The 24825-nt window shown below is 40.4% G+C and overlaps 1 protein-coding gene across 5 annotated transcripts in view; it reads right to left on the reverse strand.

Moving 5' to 3' along the window:
- SYNJ1 (synaptojanin 1) overlaps positions 1 to 24825 on the reverse strand; it is an 88934-nt gene that overhangs the window by 60761 nt on the left and 3348 nt on the right. For all 5 annotated transcript variants that reach the window (XM_060150843.1, XM_060150841.1, XM_060150842.1 and 2 more), the window contains exons 3-4: positions 4737 to 4823; positions 2607 to 2874 (exon numbers count right to left, since the gene is read on the reverse strand). In XM_060150843.1, coding sequence (XP_060006826.1) covers positions 2607 to 2874; positions 4737 to 4823 — 355 coding nt within the window. The remainder of the gene's footprint in view (positions 1 to 2606; positions 2875 to 4736; positions 4824 to 24825) is intronic.

Genomic DNA, 24825 nt, shown 5'->3' on the forward strand with positions numbered 1-24825 from the left:
GGTTACCGTATTAATGCATGTCTAGAGTTTTCCACTGCTCCAAATACTTTTACATTCTAGATAACGGATGGGGCCTGGTTGCCAAACTTCTTTGGGGCAAAGAGTTTTGTTCAAACGAACACGCAGAAGCCTGGTGATCAGGAAACATAAAAGCAGAGTTGCTACGGCTAAAGCAGGGCTGAGGGGCTGGGGTCCTGCCACGCCGGCCATCTTCTCATCCTGCTGACCGCCTCAGGGGCTCTGTCCAAACCTTATTCCTCCAACAGCAAACACGTGAAGCTCCTCACCAACCTACCACCAAAGCAAATATACTGTTGTGAAGAAAAACTTTCTATCTGGTACTTTCAGATAAAAGGGTGCCTTAAAAAAGTGAAGTTTCTAGAATACTGAAGCTTAGTTCTCTGAGTTTTAAAACTACCAATCTAAGCGGAAATCTTTCTTAAGTGCTTTGCACTATCTTGTTGTCTTAAGAGGTATAAAAACAATGTCACAGCATTTTCTTGACGCCTTAGGGCCATTAATACCAAGAATACACAGCAACGCGGCTGGAGCAGTTGTCCCCAACCCCCTCCTCAAGTGACAGCTGTAGGAGAGAGAAAACAGGTGGTGGCCACGTGCAGCCCTGGAAAACCAGCTACAACCCCAGCCCTTCTCACCCGCTCAGGAAAGCATACTGGAATGGCGATGAGTAGTAGGATTACTCGGAGGATAACATTAAATCCAATGACCGCCATTAATTTCAAAAGAGGACGTAAGCTTCCACGCTTATTATTATCTACATTGATCTGAGGCAAAGCTCAAACTGTGACCCAGTCTGTCCAGACACCACAGCTGAGGCCCCTGTCCTAGCAGAGGTCCCCCATTTAAATAGGAGCGGGATCCATACATTTGTTCAGGTAGAGTTTCTCCCTCTGCTGTCAGTCTTCATTTTTCTTTGCAGTCAATGCCTTGCTGTTTTGATTGTTTAAATTTACACCTGACTCTCGACTGGCAGCAGCCTCAAATCTCCAATGGAGGAAGTTGCTACTCTCTGGCTACAAAACTTACTTGGCTGTATCCTGGAAAATACTCCTACTAATAAGCTGCAAGGGTAGCACAATGAGTTCTAAGAGCTTTCGTTTTTCTATACTAAGTGAAGCTCCAGTATCCAATCCTTAGCAAAACTGTAGAAACTGTAAAACGAGCAAAACTCACCTTTGGCATTTCAGCGTCCCCTTCGCTCAGCCTGTCTCCTGCTGGATAAACCCTTCAATCTGTTATCTAAATTTGCCCCAACTCTAGCCATAATTGAATGAAAGGATACATGAATTATTCCCACTGATTAAACTTAGTGATGTTCTGGACTGCTGACCATTCAGCCAATGCATCTGCACCTGCCTGGACTTCTAATTATGGCAGGAAAACTTTTCTCTCTCAATCAAGGAAATTTTGGGTAAGAATGAGCAGGGGGGAAAAAGGTAAGGATAGCTGCCCTAAGTCCAGCTGCAACACCGTTACCTTTTGCAGAATCTTCAATGTCTCTTCCATCAGAAAAGTGTAGGGCTGACACAAGCAGACAGGACTCCGTCCACTCATCTGTCCCACTGACCTCCCCACCACACCCCACCCCCTGACTACAGTGCTCCAAAGCCCTTTTCACTCTGCCCTCTCTGCTCCCCCATGCCACTCCTCTGGGCCAAGATACTTCCATGTGATCTACAAGGTGACCAAGCTATTGCTCTGAAGTTAGCTTCCTGTCCTAAGGTTGTTGACTTTAAGCCCTCTAACACCCAGGGCCTTCTCCAGGACCATAATGGCAGATAGCGAAAGTGGGAGGGAAAGTATACAGGAGGAAACACCCTGAATCTGAACTACTGAGGGAGACCGAGAGCAGAGAGGCCCGGACTTTGGCCTTATAACATAAGTAAACAAATGAAATAAAATTTGTCCGTTGTGTTAAGGAAAAAAGTCAACATCGATGCTGACTGTGGACAAGAGAACAGCTATACTAGAAATCTGGTCTGCTCCAGTAAAGTGGTACTAATTACAGTCATGTGGGCCCTGCCCCCATTAGTGCTTACTTACAATACAGCACACTTACGCATAATCGTGAAACATGGCACAGTTACATATTTTATTATGATAAGTTTTATTAAGTCTTATTTTATTACAGTACTAAACTTTATCCCAGCGTACTACTTCCTCGTAGTCGGTTGCTCTTGAATCAAGATCATCTACTTACAACCTTAAAATTAAAAATAATAAGGGAATGTGGGCTTAGAAAGGCAATGCTGCCAGAGACAAGACCTCAAAACTAAGAACAGTGGATGTGAGTAACGCAATTGTATTACAATTAATTTGTTCCTAATTTTAAAATAAATATTTTAAATATATGTCTGAAATGGAAGGTCAGTCTAGATCAGGGAGAGTAAATGGGTTTCACATCACATGACAACTTTTAAAAAATGACAGTGGATGCCTGCTATGCTCTGCTGAGGATACTGCAGCAGGAAAGAGCGGTGTGCTCAATGGGCAATGCCCACTGCTGCTATCTCTGGAAATAACTGTTCAACCTTCTATGTTGCACAGCACGTGATTACAAAGGGAAAAATGTAATATGAACTCACCAGAAAAATCTATTATCGGTTGTATGTTCTTGCATGCTACGATGGGCATTAAGACTCAGATCCAAACTGACTCCAGATGCAGACCATGCGAAATAGAAGTTTCCTGAATTCAACACTTTTCGCACTTCTGAAACGCGATCCTCATCTGAAGAATCGATTCGTAGTGATATAAATTCAGTGGAAGTAACTCGGAAAACTTCAGATTCTTGAATTTTTCCAACAGACATACATCCAGTGACAAGGACCAGATAATGTAACATAATATCACCTGCAAAAACCAAAGACTTTAATTGGATGAAAAGTCCCAATGTTTTTTAAGCTATTCAAAGTTTCTTCCGCCTTCCTTCTTGTGTCTCCATGTTTGAAAATCTGGCCTTGTGGTTATTTTAAGTTTATCATAGACATGTTTAAGTTCACAACTAGATTTTGGCAAAAGTTAGGGGAAAAAATCCTTGTTTAGATACATTCAGTATAATGAAGCATTTAAACATTAACAGAATAATCTCACATTTATGAAACTGTTCCTCTACTTAATTGAAGGGTATGCAAGATTTATCAAATTAAAAAAATATATATGCGTTATCTTCCCTACCTTTCCTTTAAGACTGTTAGGAAGTTCAGACAAGACAATGAATGTGAGAGTTCTGTGTAAATGGTAAGGTTGAAAAAATGGCACATAAATGTGAGCTGCTGCTGCTGCTATGTGGACAAAAAGTCCTTGGAAACAATTTATAAAGCAATTTGGCTTATAAAAAACTCAGGGATTTTTTCATCTAGTTTTGACAAAAATTCTGTGCAATGGGTATGAAGGTGGAATTCAGCAGTGGTGTACTTTGGTTTTTTTGTTTGTTTTAATTCATTAATTAATCTTATTTTTGGCTGTGTTGGGTCTTTGTTGCTCTGCACGGGCTTTCTCTAGTTGCGGTGAGCAGGGGCTACTCTTCATTGCAGCGTGCGGGCTTCTCACTGCGGTGCCTTCTCTTGTTGCGTAGCACGGGCTCTAGGCACGCAGGCTTCAGTAGTTGCGGCTTGCAGGCTCCAGAGCGCAGGCTCAGTAGTTGTGGCACACGGGCTTAGTTGCTCCGCGGCATGTGGGATATTCCCGGACCAGGGCTCAAACCCGTGTCCCCTGCATTGGCAGGCGGATTCTTAACCACCAGCAGTGGTGTACTTTGAACGTGGGCTTTAACGTAGGCAGAAGCACCCTGCGCCTTGGCTCCTCCACTACTTATTATCCAGACCAACTTCACTGTGTTAACATAACCAACCTGAGATATCCACCCTTAGAAAATAAGATTAAAACAAATCTCACTGGACTGCGAGGATGACCCAAGACAGTATTAGCTAAGAGCTAGGCACAGTACTTTACACGTGATAGATTCAAAACATATGGCAAATCTCCATTTGATAGACCAGAGCTCCTCAAAGTATGCCCCATGAACCAGTTCACAGGTACCAGTTCATGGTGAGAAAAGGTGCTTCTCCTAGAACAGAAAATGGTATCACTAAGTTTACCATTTGGTTTCGCTGACTTCTTTTTTTCTCCATAGTAAGACTTTATCAATGAAGGAAGCCATGTGTTGATTTGCACGATGGTGCTGGCTTCTCTTCTCATCCAGACCAATAACAAAACAGTTTATGGAACGTAACCAGTCCTTGGGCCACGCTCCGAGTCACACCGTTATAGAATCATAAAGGTTACTTTGCAGCCCATGGTGACACTAGGTAGCAGACACAGGCTCGACTGAGACCTTTTGAATACAAAGCAGATGTCTTTTCCACTATAAACCAGGGAAATCAGTGTGTGGTTCCCACTAAGACATCTTTTCCTAAATGCACTGAAACAAGGAAAAAGGGCAATGCCCTGATTTTCTCTTTTGACAACTGATACCAGTCTCTTAAAGTGTTCAAATAGGACGCTGTCTCTGGAACTTAAAATCACAAGAGCACCAGCATGTAGCATGCCTTTCCAGGCAAGAAGCATTATCTCAAGATTAGCTTAATTAAGGTTTAAAAGCTGTTACCACACTTATAGCTCAGATATAGAGTCTGAAATAGATGTCTCTCTCAAATCCTTAGAATTACAAAAACAGAAATGAAAAAAATAGATCAATTATATCGACTACTTACCAAGATTTAATCGTAAAACACCTAAAAGTCCATAGGCATCGAGAACTTTGGAGTATGTACTCTTGATTGCTTCTTTTTCTGCTGATGCTATGAAAATCAATCAATCAATAAATAAAAGTTTTAGGGTAAGAAAAAGGACCTGAAACATCAGATTCTATTTAGCTATAAAGCCAGAGTTTCAAGCAAAAATGTCCAAATCTAAACCTGATATTCTTAACATAAATGCATCGCATAAAAGATTTTTTCAAACCAGTAAATTAACAGTTTTTCCCAAAGAATTAACAAGTTACTCCAGCCCCATCTATTCCCTAATCCATCCTCTCCTAAAGATCTGAAGTACTACCTTTAACAATATTCGTATGTTTTGGAGGTTGCTTTTGAATTTTCTTCTCTGTTCCACTGATCTGTTCACCTACTCTAATACCAGGAACACTCTCTGTTATGATATCCCCTATAGGACAACACCCAACTCCTTAACAAAGAGTCTTCCAGAATCTGGCCTCAACATACCCTTTCTGCTTCATTCTTCATAACTCTCCTCTCCTTCCCACCCCCTGCATCTTAGGCTCCAATCATATTAAACTATCACTATGGCCCAAGCATGGTCTTTTACATTTCTGCACCTTTGCACAGCGATCTGGCTTTCTGCCTGAAAGACTCTATACCCAACCTTTGCCTCTTGGCAAAATTCTATTCACCCTATAAAAACACAGGCACAAAATCACTTTCTGGAAACCTTTCTTTACTCCTCCAGGCACAGGTCTTTCACAGAGCTCCCTCTTCACGCTGCCCAAACATTTAAAATATACTCATTGCTTGTCCTTCTCATTAGCCAGCCTGCTCCTTGAAGGCAGGAATTCTGTCCTATTCATCCTTTCATCCCTAACACTTAGAACAGTGCTTGACGCACAAAAGGCTACTAACGTTTAAATAATGAAAGCTAATGGCAATACTTGACCACAGAGTCTAGCAGGGGGGAAATCGTCATTCTGGCCTTTGTCTGGATTTATTTCTCCTGCTATGAAGTTAATGTTATCTGCTAATGAATATAACGCACAGAATAATTTCCCTAGGACAGGCTGTTGTGGTTATTCTATTCAGAAAAAAACAAAACAAAACAAACAAAAAAACAAATCCTGAAGCTTTAAAGGAAAATGCCTAGTTCCTAGCAAATACACTTATTAAAAATTGAACACAGAACCAAAGAAACATAAACCACAGCTAGTAACTCAATGGACGAGTACAAATACTACATTCTAAGGTCTACAAATCTGGAAAGGTATGAGCCTCTTTCTCATTCTATCCTTTCCCTTCCAGTTCTTTTCTTCTTTACTGCCTTCCCTTATCCACTCCCTACCCACAACCCACCAACTCACCTCTTAGCTGACTGGTTTACTCCTCATTTACCTCTTATCTCTTGCACTTACCCCTTTTCCCTTTCCCCATTCCTCTATGATCTGTACATGAACGATAGTATGTTATAAATTCTAATAAATTACATTCTGATACAGAATTATAGTACATTTTTAAAATTTATTTATTTATTTATGGCTGCGTTGGGTCTTCATTGCTGCGCGCGGGCTTTTCTCTAGTTGAGGCAAGCGGGGTCTACTCTTTTATTTTTTTGGCGGTACGCAGGCCTCTCACTGCTGTGGCCTCTCCCGTTGCAGAGCACAGTCTCCGGACACGCAGGCTCAGCTGCCATGGCTCACAGGCCCAGCCACTCCGCGGCATGTGGGATCTTCCCGGACCGGGGCACGAACCTGTGTCCCCTGCAACGGCAGGCGGACTCTCAACCACTGCGCCACCAGGGAAGCCCGCGGGGTCTACTCTTCATTGCAGTGCATGGGCTTCTCATTGCGGTGGCTTCTCTTGTTGCGAAGCATGGGCTCTAGGCACACGGGCTTCAGTAGTTGTGGTCTGCAGCCTCAGCAGTTGTGGCTCGCGGGCTCTAGAGTACAGGCTCAGTAGTTGTGGCACATGGGCTTAGTTGCCCTGCGGCATGTGGGATCTTCCCAGACCAGGACTTGAACCCGTGTGTCCTGCATTGGCAGGCAGATTCTTAACCACTGCACCACCAAGGAAGTCCCTCTCTGTCGACATTTATTGCCAACAAAATGGCTATCTTCTCAGTCTACTGCTTTCCTAATATCCCATAGTACTCTGCATTAGAGCTCTTTTCCTTTGTTTTGAAGCTCTTCTCCAGGGTTCTACAGACCAGCTCACTTTCTCTGCCTGCCTCACCTCTTTTCAGACCATCTACTCTTATGCTTCTTCCTAGTTATCCCATTTCTGCCTTCGAATGAGCTGTGCTCTGCTAGCTGGCAGCACAGGCCTTATAAGACTGAAGGACTCAGTCACTCAATTAGCTGATACTGTCACAATTTTCTAGTATGTTCATTATTAGGGGTAGGTCTTTATCTTTATCAAACCACCCAGTATGAAGTTAAGGAGTGAGGAAGATTTCACCAAGCCACTAAAGTTACGGGGATTTGAATTTCATTCTGCATTCCTAGAGTTCCTATGATTATTACTGCACTATATATTTAGGAACAGTTACTCCTAACATTCAGTGACAAGGAACACAGCTAGAAAACATCACAACATAAATTTTAATATTTTATAAAGAAAAACAGGAACTTCTTCCCCTAAATACCGCCTTGTTAAGAGTACCACATGTACAAAAGCAAACCTTAGAGAGGCTTGCTATCTCTGATGACAGAAGGCATGGCTTCCAGGGCAAATACTATTCCAGAGTTTTACAGGTTACATGTTACATGCATTTCAAATACTATCACTGGTAGAATAATATAGACATTACTAGATGTACCTATCAGTTTAGCAGCAACCAGTTGGGTTCCAATACCAGCAGCTAGTAAGGGTTAAAAAGAAAATATATTTTTAATATTAAGTCATCACCTTCCCTTAGAAAAGAGAAAGCCATTTTATAACAAATTATCCTGCAACAAAATGTTCTCTCTCTATTAATGCATAATAATTACCTTTTCATTAACTGTGCTCCAAACATATGAATCTACCATGTCTTTCAGGCCCAAAGAAGACCCATCTATTAGACTGTCACCTGATACAAACATGCAGACAAATGTCATGTTGCCTGGTTATTTGTGCTCTTGTATTATATTCTGAGGCTCAAGAAACAGGACACATTTAAACACACAATTTAAACTAAAGTGCATATTCTTAGATAAAAGTATGCTCAAAGAAAAAAAAAAGATTCAAAGAATAGATGAGATTTCATCTTCCCTGCCAGGAATTTTTTTGGTTTCCCCTCAAAATATTAAATGAAAAATTTAAATGATTTTTTTAGAGTGACGAATATTATTTTAGCTGAGGTACTTGTATATTGTTTCTGCGATGATCACGACAGTAGCTAACTAGTTACTGGGCTAGGTATTTTTCATGTGTTATTCAATTTCCACAAGCACCCCATGAGCAGAATTGTGACTACTTCCACTTGACATGAGGAAACAGGCTTAGAGAGATTACTAAGTTGCTACTAACCTGTTTAAGCTTAAACAGAGTCAGAGAATGCAGCTTCATGAGGGAAGGGGCTTTGTCTAGCTCGCCGTCCTATCCCCGGTGACCTAGCTCAGTGCCTGGCACCCAGGAGGGGTTCAGTAATTTATGTTCAATGAACTGGTGAATGCAATTTCAGAGCCATATGAACGTTTATCTCTAGACACTTCCAATTTCATAAAAGAAAACCAAGTGTTTTCTTCTTAAATATTTTTATTTAAGGACTGCAGATGATGACCTATTTTTCCATTTACGCTTCAAAGGTTTGGGGTGGATGGAAGGAGGTCCTTTGCAGGCTGTGAGAGTCTAGGTAGAGTAAGAAGGGTGGCCCTGTTCATGGAGTTGAAGCCAGAGGTGGGGCAAGAAAGCATCCACTTGGGGGGAGGAGCAGCCGGGCAGGAGATGAAGTCTGAGTGAGGAGGGTGGTGTCCATCCAGAGACAGTAGGAGTGGCCTGGCACGGGATGAGAAGGCAGGGTGCACTGGAGGGAGCCCCAGGCAGGGTGCTGGAGCCCCACTGGGGTGAAGAAGGCAGCCACACGGTGGAGGAGGCTGCAGCGGCAACAGGAGAGTGGCTATGCACAGGGGAATGACCAAAGACCACAGGAGGAGGCTTCTCACTGTCAGAGAAGGGAACTGCAAACATGGAAAGAGAGAAAGCTAGAAAGGACACTGCAGTGCTGATCAGAACTGGAGTTACCAGTATGAACTCACAGTTTTCTAGTGAGACAGACTGACACAGATATAAATGGGTGGGTATAACTATGTATGCATATCATATACACTTACATGTTCTCCTTAGCTCTAGCCATTGACAGGACCACAACCAGCAATACTCCAATAACAAACAGCACACCTAGCACCCAGACCTTGCCTTCTAATACCATTCTCCACTAAAAGGAACTAGAACTCCTCGGACAGCTAATTCCAGGGGAAGGGCAGGGACAAGATGAGCCTATAACATGTTTTTGCACCAGAAAGTAAGGGAGTGTTCAAAGAATGATGGTGGCATGTTACAAAAATGCGGAAGCTGGCTTAAAGGGGCTTCTTTTACTGGTGAAATCTGGGACAATTTGAGCATCAAAATAAATTATAAGAGTAACAGATTACAACCCACTGAATAAACCCATAAACTGAAAGTTTGAAGAGCAATGGGACCATACATAATCTCAAAGTACCTCACCTCCAAACACTTATTAATTATAAAGGAAAAAAGAGCCAGCCAGAGACACCTGGCAGACACCACCTTAACCCAAGTAATCCAAGTGAACACCAACAGTAATGGGACAAGTCAAGATTGTGTCAACTGACAGGATACAATGAAAAGAACGCAGCAGCACTTCTGTAATATTCCTGCCAAGACAACCTCAATCTGAGCACGAGGAACCATAAGACAAACCCAGAGTGAGGGACATTCTACAAAACAATGAAGATGGCCTTCATCTTCAAAAGTTTTATGGTCATAAAGGTCAAAGACTGAGAAACTTTTCCGCATTTAAGGAGACTAAAGAGACATGATAACTAAATAAAATGCACAAAATTCAACTGGATCTTTTTTGCTACGAAAGACATTGTTGGGACAATTGATGAACTTAAATGGAGTCTGAGGATTAGACAGCAGTAAGGTACCAATGTTAATTTTTTGATGATTATATTGTAGTTATGTAGGTGAATACCTTTCTAGGAAATATGTAATAAAGTATTTGGGGGTGACAGGGTAACTTGTTGGCAACTTAGTAGTCTTAAATAGTTCAGAAAAAAAAAGTTCTTTTGTACTGAACTTCAACTTTTCCATATATTTGAAATTATTTAAAAATTAAAAAAATTTTTCTTAATGTAGCCAGCAAAAATAACTTTGAAAATACATGTGCATATGCCTAAGTTATGAAGCTTTTTTCTCTAAATGGCATGAAGATAAACTCTTATAATACCATTTTATTCCCTCCCCATATGTATTTTTTTAATTGGGGGAAAAAGATTCCCTTCTTTTATGAAACTCCATGAAATCCAGAGAAATATATGATTAGGAGGGATCTAATTAAATTATTATCCCATTTCTCTGGTAACTTAATTCTAGAAAATAATTTGAGATTCCTCCACTGTAAAAAGATTACTTAAAATAAGAAAGCCATGGGGGGAAAAAAAAAAAAAAGAAAGCCATGGGACTTCCCTGGTGGCACAGTGGTTAAGAATCCACCTGCCAATGCAGGGACACAGGTTCGAGTCCTGGTCTGGGATGATCCCACATGCCGTGGAGCAACTAAGCCCGTGCGCCACGACTGAGCCTGCGCTCTAGAGCCCGCGAGCCACAACTACTGAAGCCCAGGCGCCTAGAGCCTGTGCTCCACAACAAAGACAAGCCACCACAATGAGAAGCCAAGGCACCGCAATGAAGAGAAGCCCCGCCCCCCCCCTCACCGCAACTAGAGAAAGCCTGCGCGCAGTAACCAAGACCCAAGGCAGCCAAAAATAAATTAATTAATTAAAAAAAAGAAAGAAAGCCATAACACTTTAAAATAATGTGTATAACCTTTAGATAAAACACAGCATTTGTAACTTTACTCAATCCATCCCCATCTTTCTTCTTCCCTTAATACTCTCCCCTTGCATCCCAGGCCTTAGCCAAAATGAGTGACGTGTGCCCCTCCTACAGGCTCCATGTTCTTTCCCCTCCCTCCCCTCTTTCGCTGTTCACCACGTTCTTTCCATCCCGAACACTTGTTAGCTATCTTTGTGTTTCCAAATATTACCCATCTTTCAATACCTAACAAAAAATGCCGCTTTCTTCCTGAAGTTTCCTCTGATTACTCTGGCTGGAAGGAAATCTTTCTTCTCTTTACTTTATACCACAGACACTCGTCTACTAGTAGCAATAGAAACTAAGTCTTATTTCTTTATATCTCAACACGATGCCCACCTAACACAGTGACTCTAAACACTGCAGCTACTGATTAAGTATTCATCTAACAGACAAAAATAAATTGAGAGATTTTGGCACAAAAGGGAATGTTTCGTAAGTTTTAAAATAATACATAAGGGGAATTCCCTGGCAATCCAGTGGTTAGGACTCTGTGCTTTCACTGCAGGGGGCCTGGGTTCAATCCCTGGTTCAGGAACTAAGATCTCACAAGCCGCGCAGCACAGCCAAAAATAGTAGTAATAATAATTTTTTTTTTAAATAAAAAAAATTTGGGCTTCCCTGGTGGCGCAGTGGTTGGGAGTCCGCCTGCCGATGCAGGGGACACGGGTTCGTGCCCCGGTCCGGGAGGATCCCACGTGCCGCGGAGTGGCTGGGCCCGTGAGCCATGGCCGCTGGGCCTGCGTGTCCGGAGCCTGTGCTCCGCAACGGAAGAGGCCACAACAGTGAGAGGCCCGCGTACCGAAAAAAAAATAAATAAATAATTTTTTTAAAAATTAAAAATTAAAAAAAACCTTAAAAATAAATAAATAAATAATGCATAAAAAGATAAACATTTTATCTTACTATTGACAGCATTTGAATGCCTTCATTATTGAAGTTTAACAGCTCCTCACAGTGACGTCATGTCTGTCCTGGGGTGTGAAGGTGAGGATGGGAAAATGGGCACTGTTAAATGACTGCTAACGAGGGTATAAGCTGTGGAGTGTATAAAATGGCAGGGGGTGTGGAGAGCTCAGAGGAAACAACGAGCAGAAATGAAAGTTCAGGAAACGTGGTGATATGGAAGTTCAGGCTACTCACTCTCTTGTTAGTGCTGTCTTTCAATGTTATCTACTACGCTTTCCATGAGGGCAACAGACTGCTTTTTGAAAGAGAAGTGGGTTTTTTTCCTCCTTTTCATGTTGTTATTAAACAAACGAAACGCTAGGAAAAACAAACCTTTCTTTTTACAAGTGACTGATTTCTAACCACGGGTAGGTAGGAATAGCCAAGAAGCCCATTGTTTTAGGAGTCATTCTGAGCCGATCAAGATCTTGTGCAGTTCAGCTGAGGTAAGCAGGGCCACATGTCTTCAGCTCATTTGTTAAGCCCGGAAGGTAAGACAGAGCCTGGCTTCTGAAGTTACTGCTGTGACACCTCAGGCAACAACAGTAACTAACCTCCTCCTTATTTTCCTTATTTTAACTGGAAAAACTTTTCTTCTCATGTCACATTCAACACTGTCTTTCATTCGTGCTTTAAATCTTAGTCATCAATCTAGTGCAAATGTGCATTTCCTGAGAACACAGAGCTATCTTAAGCATAAATTTATAATTATAGCTATATTTTTAACATATTCTCACATCATTAGAACTGATCATCTGAAGGGCTTCTGAATCTACTCCTAGTGAATATATGAATATGAATCAGGTCATAGAAAAGAATTTAAAGCAAAATAAAATATGTGCCATAAACATTTATTCTCAAAAAATATTTATGGATGAAATTAAATGATGTCCAGGGTTTACTTCAAAATAAACAGTGGTGGCGGGGGTGGGGGGGCAATAGCAGATAAGGGATATAGATAAACACAAGCGTCTGTGATTGGACTTCCCTGGTGGCGCAGTGGTTAAGAATCCGCCTGTCAATGCAGGGGACACGGGTTTGAGCCCTGGTCCAGGAAGATCCCACAGGCCGAGGAGCAACTAAGCCCGTGTGCCACAACTACTGAGTCTGCGCTCTAGAGCCTGCAAGCCACAACTACTGAGCCCGCACGCCACAACTACTGAAGCCTGCACACCTAGAGCCCGTGCTCTTCAGCAAGAGAAGCCACCGCAATGAGAAGCCCACGCACCGCAACGAAGGGTAGCCCCTGCTCACCGCAACTAGAGAAAGCCTGCGTGCAGCAATGAAGACCCAACACAGACATAAATAAATAAATAAATAAATAAATATATTTTTTAAAGTGTCTGTGATAATCGCTGAGGTTGGCTGGCAGATACATGGGAATCAATGACACTATTCTCTGTTTTTTGATGTCTGTTTGATATTTCCCCAGATAAAATTTATTCTGACAACATCCTTTGGTATCCTGGATAAATTCAGAGAGGAGAGAATACAAGATAACCTGGCCAGTCAGTGGAAGAGGACAGGCTACTGGGATTCTAAGTGATCGGAGAAGTATTTTCCTCCAAGTAGGCAAAAGTTCAATGGGCACTAGGACTTTTATAAACTTGAAAGGGAGCAATAAGTTCTACAGCCTTGAGAATGGCCCCATGGCCTGCTCTTCCCAAGTCTATCATATATTCATCAAATAACGGATATATAACAAATTGGGAAAGAAGCAGACTCGGCAATTATAGAATGGGGAGCCCAGGAAGGGTAAATATTGCTAATACTCTGTCACAAATGTTTTCCTTACATTCATCCTAAATAAATTAGCTTTCATATCCTCCTGTCAAACTTGTAGCTGGAAAATCATAAGCTTACCTTTACCTGTCATCACAGAAGTAGTTAAGAAGTCTTTAAAACTACGTAAAGCCACAAGCTAGTGATATCCCACAACTTAATACAGACAACTTATTCATTATTTTAGCTCTGTGCCTGTTTCAGAGTTGTTTAACTGAACAAATTGATGACTGAAGGCAGGCCTAATCTACGTCTCCTATTTAAACTACAGGAAAGTAATGAAAATAGAAGGTATGGAGATTATCTGTTTATAGACTACAGAAAACACTCAGAGTATAAATATATCAATTGTTCTCTATCAAAATTTAACATACCTATTGTTCTCTATCACATTACTCAACATCTTTTTTTGCTGGACTGGCTTATTTTATAGCACTCTGTCATATGACACAGCTGGCATTACTCAGCATTGTTGGTGTTACACCCGCCCTTCTCAAATGAGAAGTTAAGGCAATTAAGAAACATAAGATCAGGCTACAGAAATTCAGATGAAAACATAATCATATACCTATGTCTTGATTTTCATGAGTTGTGTCTCTAAAATACAGGCTTATTAAACATAGGATAATTGCAACACGATGGTCACATCTGCCTTGCTAACTCTACCATCTGAATGGAAAGAAATAAAATTAACTTATTATCTAAGACATTCAGATAAATAAAAAGTCATTTCTCTAAAAACCTAAATGGTATTTTGAAGATTAAATTTAAATGTAGATTTCTCTAACTTCTGATGAATTAACAATATTTCAAACTAAATAATTACGCTACCCACTGAAGGTCCTGCCATCCAAGGTCAACATTCTGCTGTGGCTCAAACCTTCCAGGTGGGAACAGACTGTCTTTCCTTAGCTGATGATACAGAAGACCAAGCTGAAGAAAGCCAGTAAGAATATGAAAACAAGTTAGCTGAAGAAAGCCAGTAAGAATATGATTACAAGTTAGCACAACCTTCCTAGAAACACAATTTGCCTGTGGTTGCATGCACCGCAGTTTGTGGTTGACTTATTTGCATGCAGGTACCGCTCTGATGTAGAAGCAGAGAGCCTCTAGTCAGAGGATCCTTGAGATCGTGCAGTCCAAGCTACTCATTTTCAGAAGAAAAAGACTAGAGGTTAGGTGATTCGTCCAAGATCATATAACCAGCTGGTGGTAAAGACTCCTTCCATTTCATCACACATAAAGAGAAAATTATTTTAAAGGAAAAAGGTTTTCTTTGTATCAGTAAATAACTAAAATTCCAGCTGAAAGATACTCAGCTATCCAAATTAGTGTTCTATATAAACTGCACATGCCAATCTTGGCAACATTTCAAAATAAAAATAACCTTTCACTCATTTGTGCAACAAGTATTTACTGAATGCCTACCATATACCAGGACCCTGGCAAAGTTCTAGGAATAAAAAAAAGTCGGTGCCCCAATACCTTCCACTGGGAAGACAGGCATTATATAATCATACACCTGCAAAATTATGAATTATACTAAGTACAGTGATGGAGTTCCAACAGACTGCAACAGGAGGACCTAATCTAAAATTGTTTGTGGGGGACTGTGGTGGTTAGAATAGGCCTGCCTGCCTGCAGAAGTGACCTGTAAGTTGAAACCTGAAGAATAAACAGGAAGTTAGCCAAATTAAGAGTGCAGGTAAAAGTGTTCCAGACAACATCCACATGCCCTACGACCAGAAATTCCATTCCTAAGAAAATATCCAACAGAAATATGTATGTGTGTGCACCAAAAGACATGTAAAAGGATGTTCATACTAGTGTCATTTATAATAGGAAAAATTGTAAAGAAAGCAAATGTCAACAGAATAGTGGAATATTCATACAGTGGAATACTACATAGCAATGAAAATGAATAAACTACTGCTATACGCTACAACATGCATGATCTCCCATATTTAACACTGAATGAAAGAAGCTGGGCACAACAGGATACATGTTGAATGATTCCATTTATGTTAAGTTGAAAACCAGATAAAACTAATCTATGAGGTAAGAAGTCAGGACAGTGATTATCTTTGCAGATCATGATGGAGATAATTGAAAAGGAACATGAGAGAATCTTCTGGAGAGCCAGCAATAATGTTCTATTCTCGACCTGGTAGTGGTAACATGAATATGTTCACTCTGTGATAAGTCAAGTCGAACATTTATCGTTTATATACTTTTCCACGTGTGCAAACAAGTTTATCTTTAAAAATAAAATCCTGAGCAGAAGGAACAGCTTTTGTGAAGACCCTGAGACCAGAGAGAATTTGATACATTCAGAACTAAAAAAAAAGGGCCAATGTGGCTGGAACACAGAAACCAACAGACGTACAGTGTAAGACTGAAGAGGGAGATGGACTCGATTTTACTGCAGGTCATTTTAAAGAGTTTGGATTTTAAGTTCAGTGACCAACCCCTGAAGGGTATTAAGCAGGGGAATAATAAGATCTAAACTGTGTATTTAAGAACACTGGAGAGTGGGTAGGGGGAGTGGAAGCAGCGAGACCATTTAAGGAGGCTATTATAATGGTCCATGAAAGAGACTGCAGTGGCTTGACTGGTGTAGAACCAGCTGAAATGGTGAACTGCGTGGATTCTCAATGAAATTAGGAGGTTGAGTTGACTGTACTTGGTAATGGAGTGAATGTGTGAAATGAGAGAGAAGGAGGTGTAGAGGGTGATTCTTAAGTTCTGGTTTAAGCACCCAGGTGGATGGAAAGCAATCCCCTGAGATAAGGAAGACTGAAGGCGAGCAGATTTGAAGGAATGCAGTGGTCAAGGTGACCATCGACCCAGTACCTGTGCCCACCCTCCCTTACTATGTAGCCATGGTACAGGTGGGGTTTTATGGGAACTCAAACAGTCATAGAAATTTCTACCTTCTTTTGCCAATCATCTGCCCAACCCAAGTAGCACCTGATATCCCTGTAGCCACAGTAGTTGGTTCAGGAATGGACATAAAACTCAAACAAGGGGGAGGGCATTTTCATTTTGTAGGTTCTAATCCATTTTCTCAGTTTGAAAAAAAATTGGATCTCAGCTGTGCCATCCAAAATAAATAATTATTCTACCCAGCTCTGTATCAGTCCCACACAGCTTTGCAACATCTACAAATCTGATAACGACCTTTCTACCCCATTCTCCAAGAAAATAATCAAATTGTGAAACAAGATAGGCCAAAGTCACATCCCCAACGTTGACCAAGACAGACCACTAACGAGCACTAATGTACAACCAGCTAGGAATTTACTTAATAATAAGATTCAGGACTTCCCTGATGGTCCAGTGGTTAAGACTCCGTGCTCCCAATGCAGGGGTCCTGGGTTCAATCCCTGGTCAGGGAACTAGATCCCACATGCATGCCACAACTGAAAGAGCCGCATGCCGCAAAGAAGAGCCCGTGTGCCGCAACTAAGGCCCAGCACAGCCAAATAAATGAATAAAATATATTTTTTTAATTTAAAAAATAAAATAAATAACAAATAATAAGATTCATCCTGCCTATACTTCGAACATGGTCCACAGGATATTAAAAGGCTGTTTATCTACCTTTCAGTAAGGTATTCAACAGACAACAGCAATCCTACGGTCGACTAGTGAACAAAATGAAACATAACCCATAATAAATATTTATTGCGAAGACCTAGTTTATATAAGCAAAGAAACTTTATAAAGTTATGTAAGAAGACTATAATAAAAGGGAAGAAGAGAGTGTTTTAATAACATTCAATATGTTTTAGTTAATAATTTAATAAGAAGTATTTTGTTTTTTATTTTTTCTTTTAACTAAGTTATCTTAAAATCATCCAGGAGTATAAAGAGCACATAAATTCTTTCAGCCTGAACTGAGGGAGTAATTAAATAGGTGTCCAGTTGACCACGAAGAGTTAATGCATATCTCCAAATGCCAAATGTACTCACAGTAATTTGATTAGTTCATTAGCTATGAAATGCACTCCAATGTGAATGCATTGCTTATATTGTGTAACATTACAGAGGAATAATGATGGCTTTCACTTGCAAAATCTATTTTAGTGGAAAAAGATAAACACAAATTCTTATTAACAACCATTAAAAAACTCAAGCAAATTTAAACTGTCACCAGTAAAAACATGATATGCAATTTTTAAATATATACCTCCTTTTGGCACTCTGCTTACAAGACTAACCCCAATTGCACTAATCTATTCCACTCTTTCTACCTCTTTCAAGCTTAGAGTTAAAACATAACTAAGTAACAAAATGTCACTGATTCAGACTTTACAACCTCAAAATTTCTGAATGTACTGGCGCTAGATGCAAAGAAAAGCAATACTATTTAAATTGCTACTCATATAACTGGCTCATTTTTTTTAGCTTCGGAACATCTGAAAGTCTTTACATCATCTTTGTTTGTGACTGGGTACAGAATTCTAGGTGGACAGTTTCAGGGCTGTTTTTTTTGTTTGTTTGTTTGTTTTTCCATTTCAGTACATTAAAGATCTAGCTCTATGTAAAATAAAAATAAAAAAATAAAGATCTAGCTCTTTCTCATCTGGCTTGGACTGTTTCTGAAGAAGTCCATCATGATTTGTATCTTCCTTCTTCTACATGTATATCTTTTTTTTTTTTCTTTCCTGGGCTGTTTTTAGGATTTTTCTCTGCGTCACCGTTTTAAGCAATTTGATCACATATTTGGGTGTAGTTCTTTCTCTTCATGGTTCTTCTGCTTGGGGTTCATTTAGCTTCTTGGATCCATGGATTTATAGTTTTCATCAATTCTGGAAACTTGTCAGCCATTATTTCTTCAAATATTTTCCTGCGCCACCCCCTTCCTTCTAGGATTCCAACTGCACATACATATGGGGCCACTTGAAGTTGTCCCACAGCCCTCTGATGCTCTGTTTATCTATTTTAGTCTGCTTTTCTGTGCTTCATTTTGGGTTGTTTCTATTATTTTGTCTTCAAATTTGCCACTCATTTATCCTGCAGAGTCTAATCTATTAATCCCCATCAGTGTATTTTTTTCATTTCAGACATTGTTTTTTTTCAATTCTGGAAGTCTGATTTGGGCCTTTACATTTTTCATGTCTCTTCTTAACATGCTCATTCTTTCCTGTGTTCCTGAACATATGGACTATATTTATAATAGCTGTTTTAATGTTCTTATTAATTTGAGCATCTGTTTCTACAGATTGACTTTTCTCCTCATTACAGGGTATATCTTCCTGCTTCTTTTCATGCATGGTAATTTTTAATTGAATGCCAGACATTGTGAAATTGACAGGGTTGAATGCTGGATACATGTATATACATTTTGTATTCCTATAAACAGTCTTAATCTTTATTCTGGGATACAGTTGAGTTATTTGGAAATTATCTGGAAACAGTTTGACCCCTTTGGGTCTTGCTTTGAAGCTCTGTCAGGCAGGACCAGAGCAGCATGTGGTCTAGAGCTACTTGGCTCCACTACTGAAGTAATATACCCTTCTCTGAGTGTTCAACCCAATCCCCCAAGAATTACCAGTTTTCTCCATTCTGGCTGTTTGGAGCATCAACTATTCCCAGCCCTGAGCTCCAGGAATTTTTCTGCCTGCTCCTCTTCGGTGGTTCTTTCCTGCCTTGATAGCTTCCTCATACACTGGCACCAATCAGAACTCAGCTGATGTCTCAAGTGTAATCCGCTACACATCTCAGGAGCTCTGTGCAGTTATTCCTTTCCTGGTACTTAGTCCTGAGAATTCTAGATGCTCGCGTTTCGCCGAAGCCCCTGCTCTATCTCCTCAACTCAGGGAGACTGCCAGGCTTTGTCTGGGTTCACCCTGCTGCTGCTGTAGCCTGGAAGCTCTCAAGGCAGCGACTGCAAGGCTCCCCTCATTTGTTTCCCTTCTCTTAGGGATCAGTGTCTTGTGCTGCCTATTGTTCAAGAGCTGAAAATTGTTTCACATTTTTTTGTTCTTTTTTTGTTGTTGTTATTTAAGGTGGGAGGGCAAATACAGATCCTGTTACACCATCATGCTCAGAAGCAAGTATCCTGCTACATTCCTGGCCTAGTTATATTTTAAGGACATTTTAGAACATCTGAGAGACCTGAAATCATATAATAAGAAGTCACATAACAAGGCTTTACTGTTCAGTGAGAGAGAAATTTTTTGCCTTCATTTTTATTTCCTCATAGCACACTTAAGTGGTAAAGAAATGAAGGCACTTAGGAACGACTACTGGCCCTATGTTAGCAGGCTAATCCTGCTGCCCAGGATAGAGAAGTAAGGTTGATTTTTTTTAAGTGTTGATATTTAAGTTGCTATTTATTTTCTTTTCTATTAAATATGAACATTCCAAAAATTATTTACAAAAAGAAAATGAATTTTTGCAACCCTAACATAAAGTGATATATAACAAGTCTAAATTTCATTTTTCTGCACAGAAAAAGTCAACTATAAAAAAGGCACTTCTGGGCTTCCCTGGTGGCGCAGTGGTTGAGAGTCTGCCTGCCGATGCAGGGGACACGGGTTCGTGCCCCGGTCCGGGAAGATTCCACGTGCCGCGGAGCGGCTGGGCCCGTGAGCCATGGCTGCTGAGCCTGCGCGTCCGGAGCCTGTGCTCCGCAACAGGAGAGGCCACAACAGTGAGAGGCCCACGTACCGCAAAAAAAAAAAAAAAAAAAAATTCTTAAAAAAATAAAAGGCACTTCCTTCCTCAACTTGAAATTTTTTCTTAAAAAGACATAAGATACTGCAACTTATGTAAAGGGCAATTGTGCTGACTAGTAGCATTTGGCAATTAAAAAAAACAAACAAAAAACTATGCACACTGCTTGTCATCACCACCTACTACATTCATCCAAAATTCTAAAACCTGACATTTAACTTGGCCTGGCAAAGTTAAAACATAAATTACCTAACGCTAAATCAAACCATGTTTCATTTCCCTCTTAGATATTAACAGTTTGTAGGTAAAAACACAGCAAGTTTAACACTTCCCTCATTAGAAAATGCTTACCATTTCACTCTAAAGTCTACTGGCATTCTTTTCTTTTTGCTCTTCATTCCTCAACCCCCCCCAAATAATAACCACCACCCTAACAAAAGTATAAATAATAATTAGAGCGAAAAAGCAAATGGTAAGACTATGTCATTAGAGAAGTTATTTAATCTCTCCAAGCCTCAGTTTCCACATCTGCGAAGTGTGGATAAAAGTACAACCCACAGGATTAAATGAAATAAAGCACGTCTAATGCCAGTCTAAACTGTATGCTGAGATGCTCTGGGACACTTCAGCAAACTCTCAGGAGAGACGAGGGATATTTTAAATGGAAAGAAACACGGAGATATTCAACACATGCTGGACACTGCCCAAACTATTAGCTTGGGGTAGTTCAGAGTTTTAACATTTGATAGCAGTATGTTCCTTTACGACATCAGACATCAGATCTTAGCGAAGCTGGGTTTTCAGTGGTTGCTGCGATTAAAAAAAAACAAGTACTGCTCCAAAATCAACGTGGAACAGGCAATGAGGGTGGTGCTTTTCAATCTGGTGCCAAGGTCTGAAAAGCTGTTCAGTGCTCAACAGGCATTCCCATACCGTAAATAAGGAACTGTGGCTATTTATGAAGGAAGTAAATTATTTTCAATTTCTTTGCAATATTTTTTCCAAACAGCTACTAAAGGTTGTTAGGACATAAATATTTATTGTTTGGACCTAACTATTTAATGAACAGAACGGTGGCTTACGGGTGCTGTTAAAAACTTAATAAGACCCCAAGGATGCCATAAAACGAGAAAGCTTAGGCCCCTCTGGCTTAATGCTGTGACTAGCAGAGTAACTTCCAGTGAATAGCAAGTATGACTCCTTTACCGTGTGCAGTTTCATAGAAAAGGCAAGACACTTCACATTCTGTGACAAAGAGCTCCAGAATTTTATCCCTCTGTTTTACAGCTCAGGTTTCCATGATAAAAGAAAACAAATTAGGTAGACAAAGACACTTAGACGGACAATGTGGGGTAAAACCAGGTCCAGAGTTAAAGCCTGAAGATAATCTTACCACTAGACAGATAAACGCAATTAATCCTTTCTACCGTACCAGTATGTGACACCCAAAAGAACGAAAGCTCTCATTTTAAGAGTTAGGAGTTTACATCAACACCGTACATCCCCGTCTTTTAAACAGGTGATCCGTAACTTCACAATATTTAATTTACACACTACGGTAACTCTATGCAACTTCTGAAGACAGGTTAAGGGGTACAAGAAACTGTTTAGAGCAAGTAAGTCATTTGGTCCAACATTATTTTAATGTAATGGTTATTTGCTCCCTCCCTTTTATGTGACGACATACTATGACATACAACACATACACAATCATTCACTTATGAACAAATGAGTAAGACGCCACTCAGACTAACATTTGTATACCCAGAGGGTCAACCAACCACACACAACTAGTAAGGCTATGATACAGCCATGCAGCATAAATGGGCAACACTGCGGATCCTAAAAGTGAGCACCATATATACATTTGAATATTAAAAAACCATTGAAAATCAAACACATATGGGTTAGTTAAAAGGCGCCATTCCAAGGCTATACATAATCACAGGAAAAAGTATTTACATTACTTGGAAAACAGCTGCAACAAAGAGTTTATTGCCAATGCCCTTTATAAACTTCTCTCTTACGTTTGATACAGATGTTACGCTCACTATCTATGTGACCCGCACATCATCCTCCATTTCCGATGTGCTGACCTTCCCTTTACTCCACCTTCTATTTAGGATACAATTATAAAGCAAATTATTTACCTTTACTAAAGCATGAGATGGGTTGTAAAATAATGAGATAGCCGGTGAATTTAAAGCATGTATCTGTCTGACTGGCTACTTGTCCGTCCCTTGTGATGGTCTTTTCATGTGTCTAACTGTACAAAGTGGAGGAAAACTGAACTCAACACAAAACTGACAGATGTCTTCCTTTATCTCTTAAAAAATTAGTTTCGGGCTTCCCTGGTGGCGCAGTGGTTGAGAATCCGCCTGCCAATGCAGGGGACACGGGTTCGAGCCCTGGTCTGGGAAGATCCCACATGCTGCGGAGCAACTAGGCCCGTGAGCCACAACTACTGAGCCTGCGCGTCTGGAGCCTGTGCTCCGCAACAAGAGAGGCCACGATAGTGAGAGGCCCGTGCACCGCGATGAAGAGTGGCCCCTGCTTGCCACAACTGGAGAAAGCCCTCGCGCAGAAACGAAGACCCAACGCAGCCAAAAATAAATAAATTTTTTTAAAAAATTAGTTTCCAAGAAGAAGGGTGTAGTGTTACAACTTGCTGACCATCACTCTTGTGCTTATGCTGGTTCAGACGCAGTATACCAGTCACAGAGAGTCCACTTGCTACACTGAGTCACTGCTCCACAGACATCAAATTTTTGGTTCAACTGAACATTTTTCTGGACTAGTAATTTTCAAAAATGAGTAACACTGAAAATGGGCATGTGACTAAAAATAATATTAACTATTATCTAAGAACGTTTCAGAAGGTTTTTTTAATTTTTATTTTGTTATTATTATTTTTTTCACTTTTGGCCGTGCCTTGAGGCATGTGGGATCTTAGTTCCCCAACCAGGGATCAAACCCGTGCCCCATGCAGTGGAAGTGTGGAGTCTTAACCACTGGACTGCCAGGGAAGTCCAAAGGTTTCTTTAAATAAATAAATGCAATGAAAGAAATCAATAAAATTATTTTCCATCCAAGAAAAGTAATTTTAAAACAAACTGTTAACAGTACTTATGGTAGTTATGAAGAACATTCATCACATACATTTTAATTGGCATTTCAGAAAAACCTTAATGATGTGGTTAATAGTTATTTCCAAGAGAATTTTTCAGTAAGAAATCCAAACAATGTGTAACATATGTGTTTCACATCAGCAGTTCGGTCAAACAGCAATTCTTTAAAAGACAGAAAATAAATTTTATATGAAAAGGTACCACACTTTCAAACACAGAATACTGCACTACAGACATAGAATACTATAATCTACATTAGGTTAGTCTTCCCCCCATGCCATTTATTTAATAATCATTTATTCTGCAATATGAGTAAGACACTGAACTAAGCACTAGGGATACAAAGATTACTGAGACCCGGGCCTTTTCCTCAAGGAGTGAAGCATCCAGATGCAGAAACCTGAACACAGTTCCAGGTTCTGTGAAAAGCACTAGACTAAAAGCGCTATGGGAACATCAGCACTTGGTTCAGGCTGAGGGTTTCAAGGAAACTCATTACGGACCCCACAGTAGACAGTAACAGCACTGAAATTCTGGAAACATGGTTATTTTGGATAGCGTCTGCGAGCCAAAAAAGTTATGCCATAATCTATCATAGAAAGGCCTATATAAACCATGCTCAGAAATGGTCATCCCAATCTAATTATATCAGAATCTCTGGGGGGCTGGAGCCCAGGCATCAGTATTTGTAAAAACTTTCCCAGGGAATTATAATGTGCACACAGGGCTGAAAATCACTGATTCATTGATTGATTAAGTCATAGCATCATGACTGATTTAACATCTTTATCAACATTAAGACAGAATTCTAAGGCTTGATTAATTAGTGGATACTTGGGTCCTAAGAGGACCCATGAGCTGAGTTTATTTTCACTCGCACCCTATTTTTTAATATGTGCTAATAGGAAAAATGACATTTCATATTGGTTATCTCATGACACTTCTGGCCTAAGCCAAGAAAATTAAGTGACTGTCAGTCCTTAACGATATGTATTGCCTAAGCTGTCTAATTGTTTAAATGTTAAACCCAGGCAACTGAAGCCTGTAGAAGTCACAAACTTTGGGTACATGAAACTGAGTCCTGCTAGGGTCACTCTCACCATGTACGTTCAAGAAAAACACCTGCATACAAGCATGTAGAGAACAACAAAAGCAGCATATAAAAAGCATTCATCCTGTGATACAGACTAAGTTCCACAAAATGAAGGGAAGGAAGAGACAAGAGTGAGCTGGAGGGGCAGATTCTCATTAAGGAAGAAGACTCAAGCTGGAACTGACAGGCTTCGACTGGAAAGGCAGAAAAAAGCATTCTAGCAGTCTTGGAGGAAGAGGGACAGCATGATGATGGTTGGAAAAAGCACGCTACTTTGGGAGAGCACTGAGGAAACACCAGTCTCCCTTAAAGGAGATCAACACTGAACCAACAGGGTGGC

This window comes from Lagenorhynchus albirostris, chromosome 5, assembly GCF_949774975.1.
Source record: "Lagenorhynchus albirostris chromosome 5, mLagAlb1.1, whole genome shotgun sequence".
Lineage (NCBI taxonomy): Eukaryota > Metazoa > Chordata > Mammalia > Artiodactyla > Delphinidae > Lagenorhynchus > Lagenorhynchus albirostris.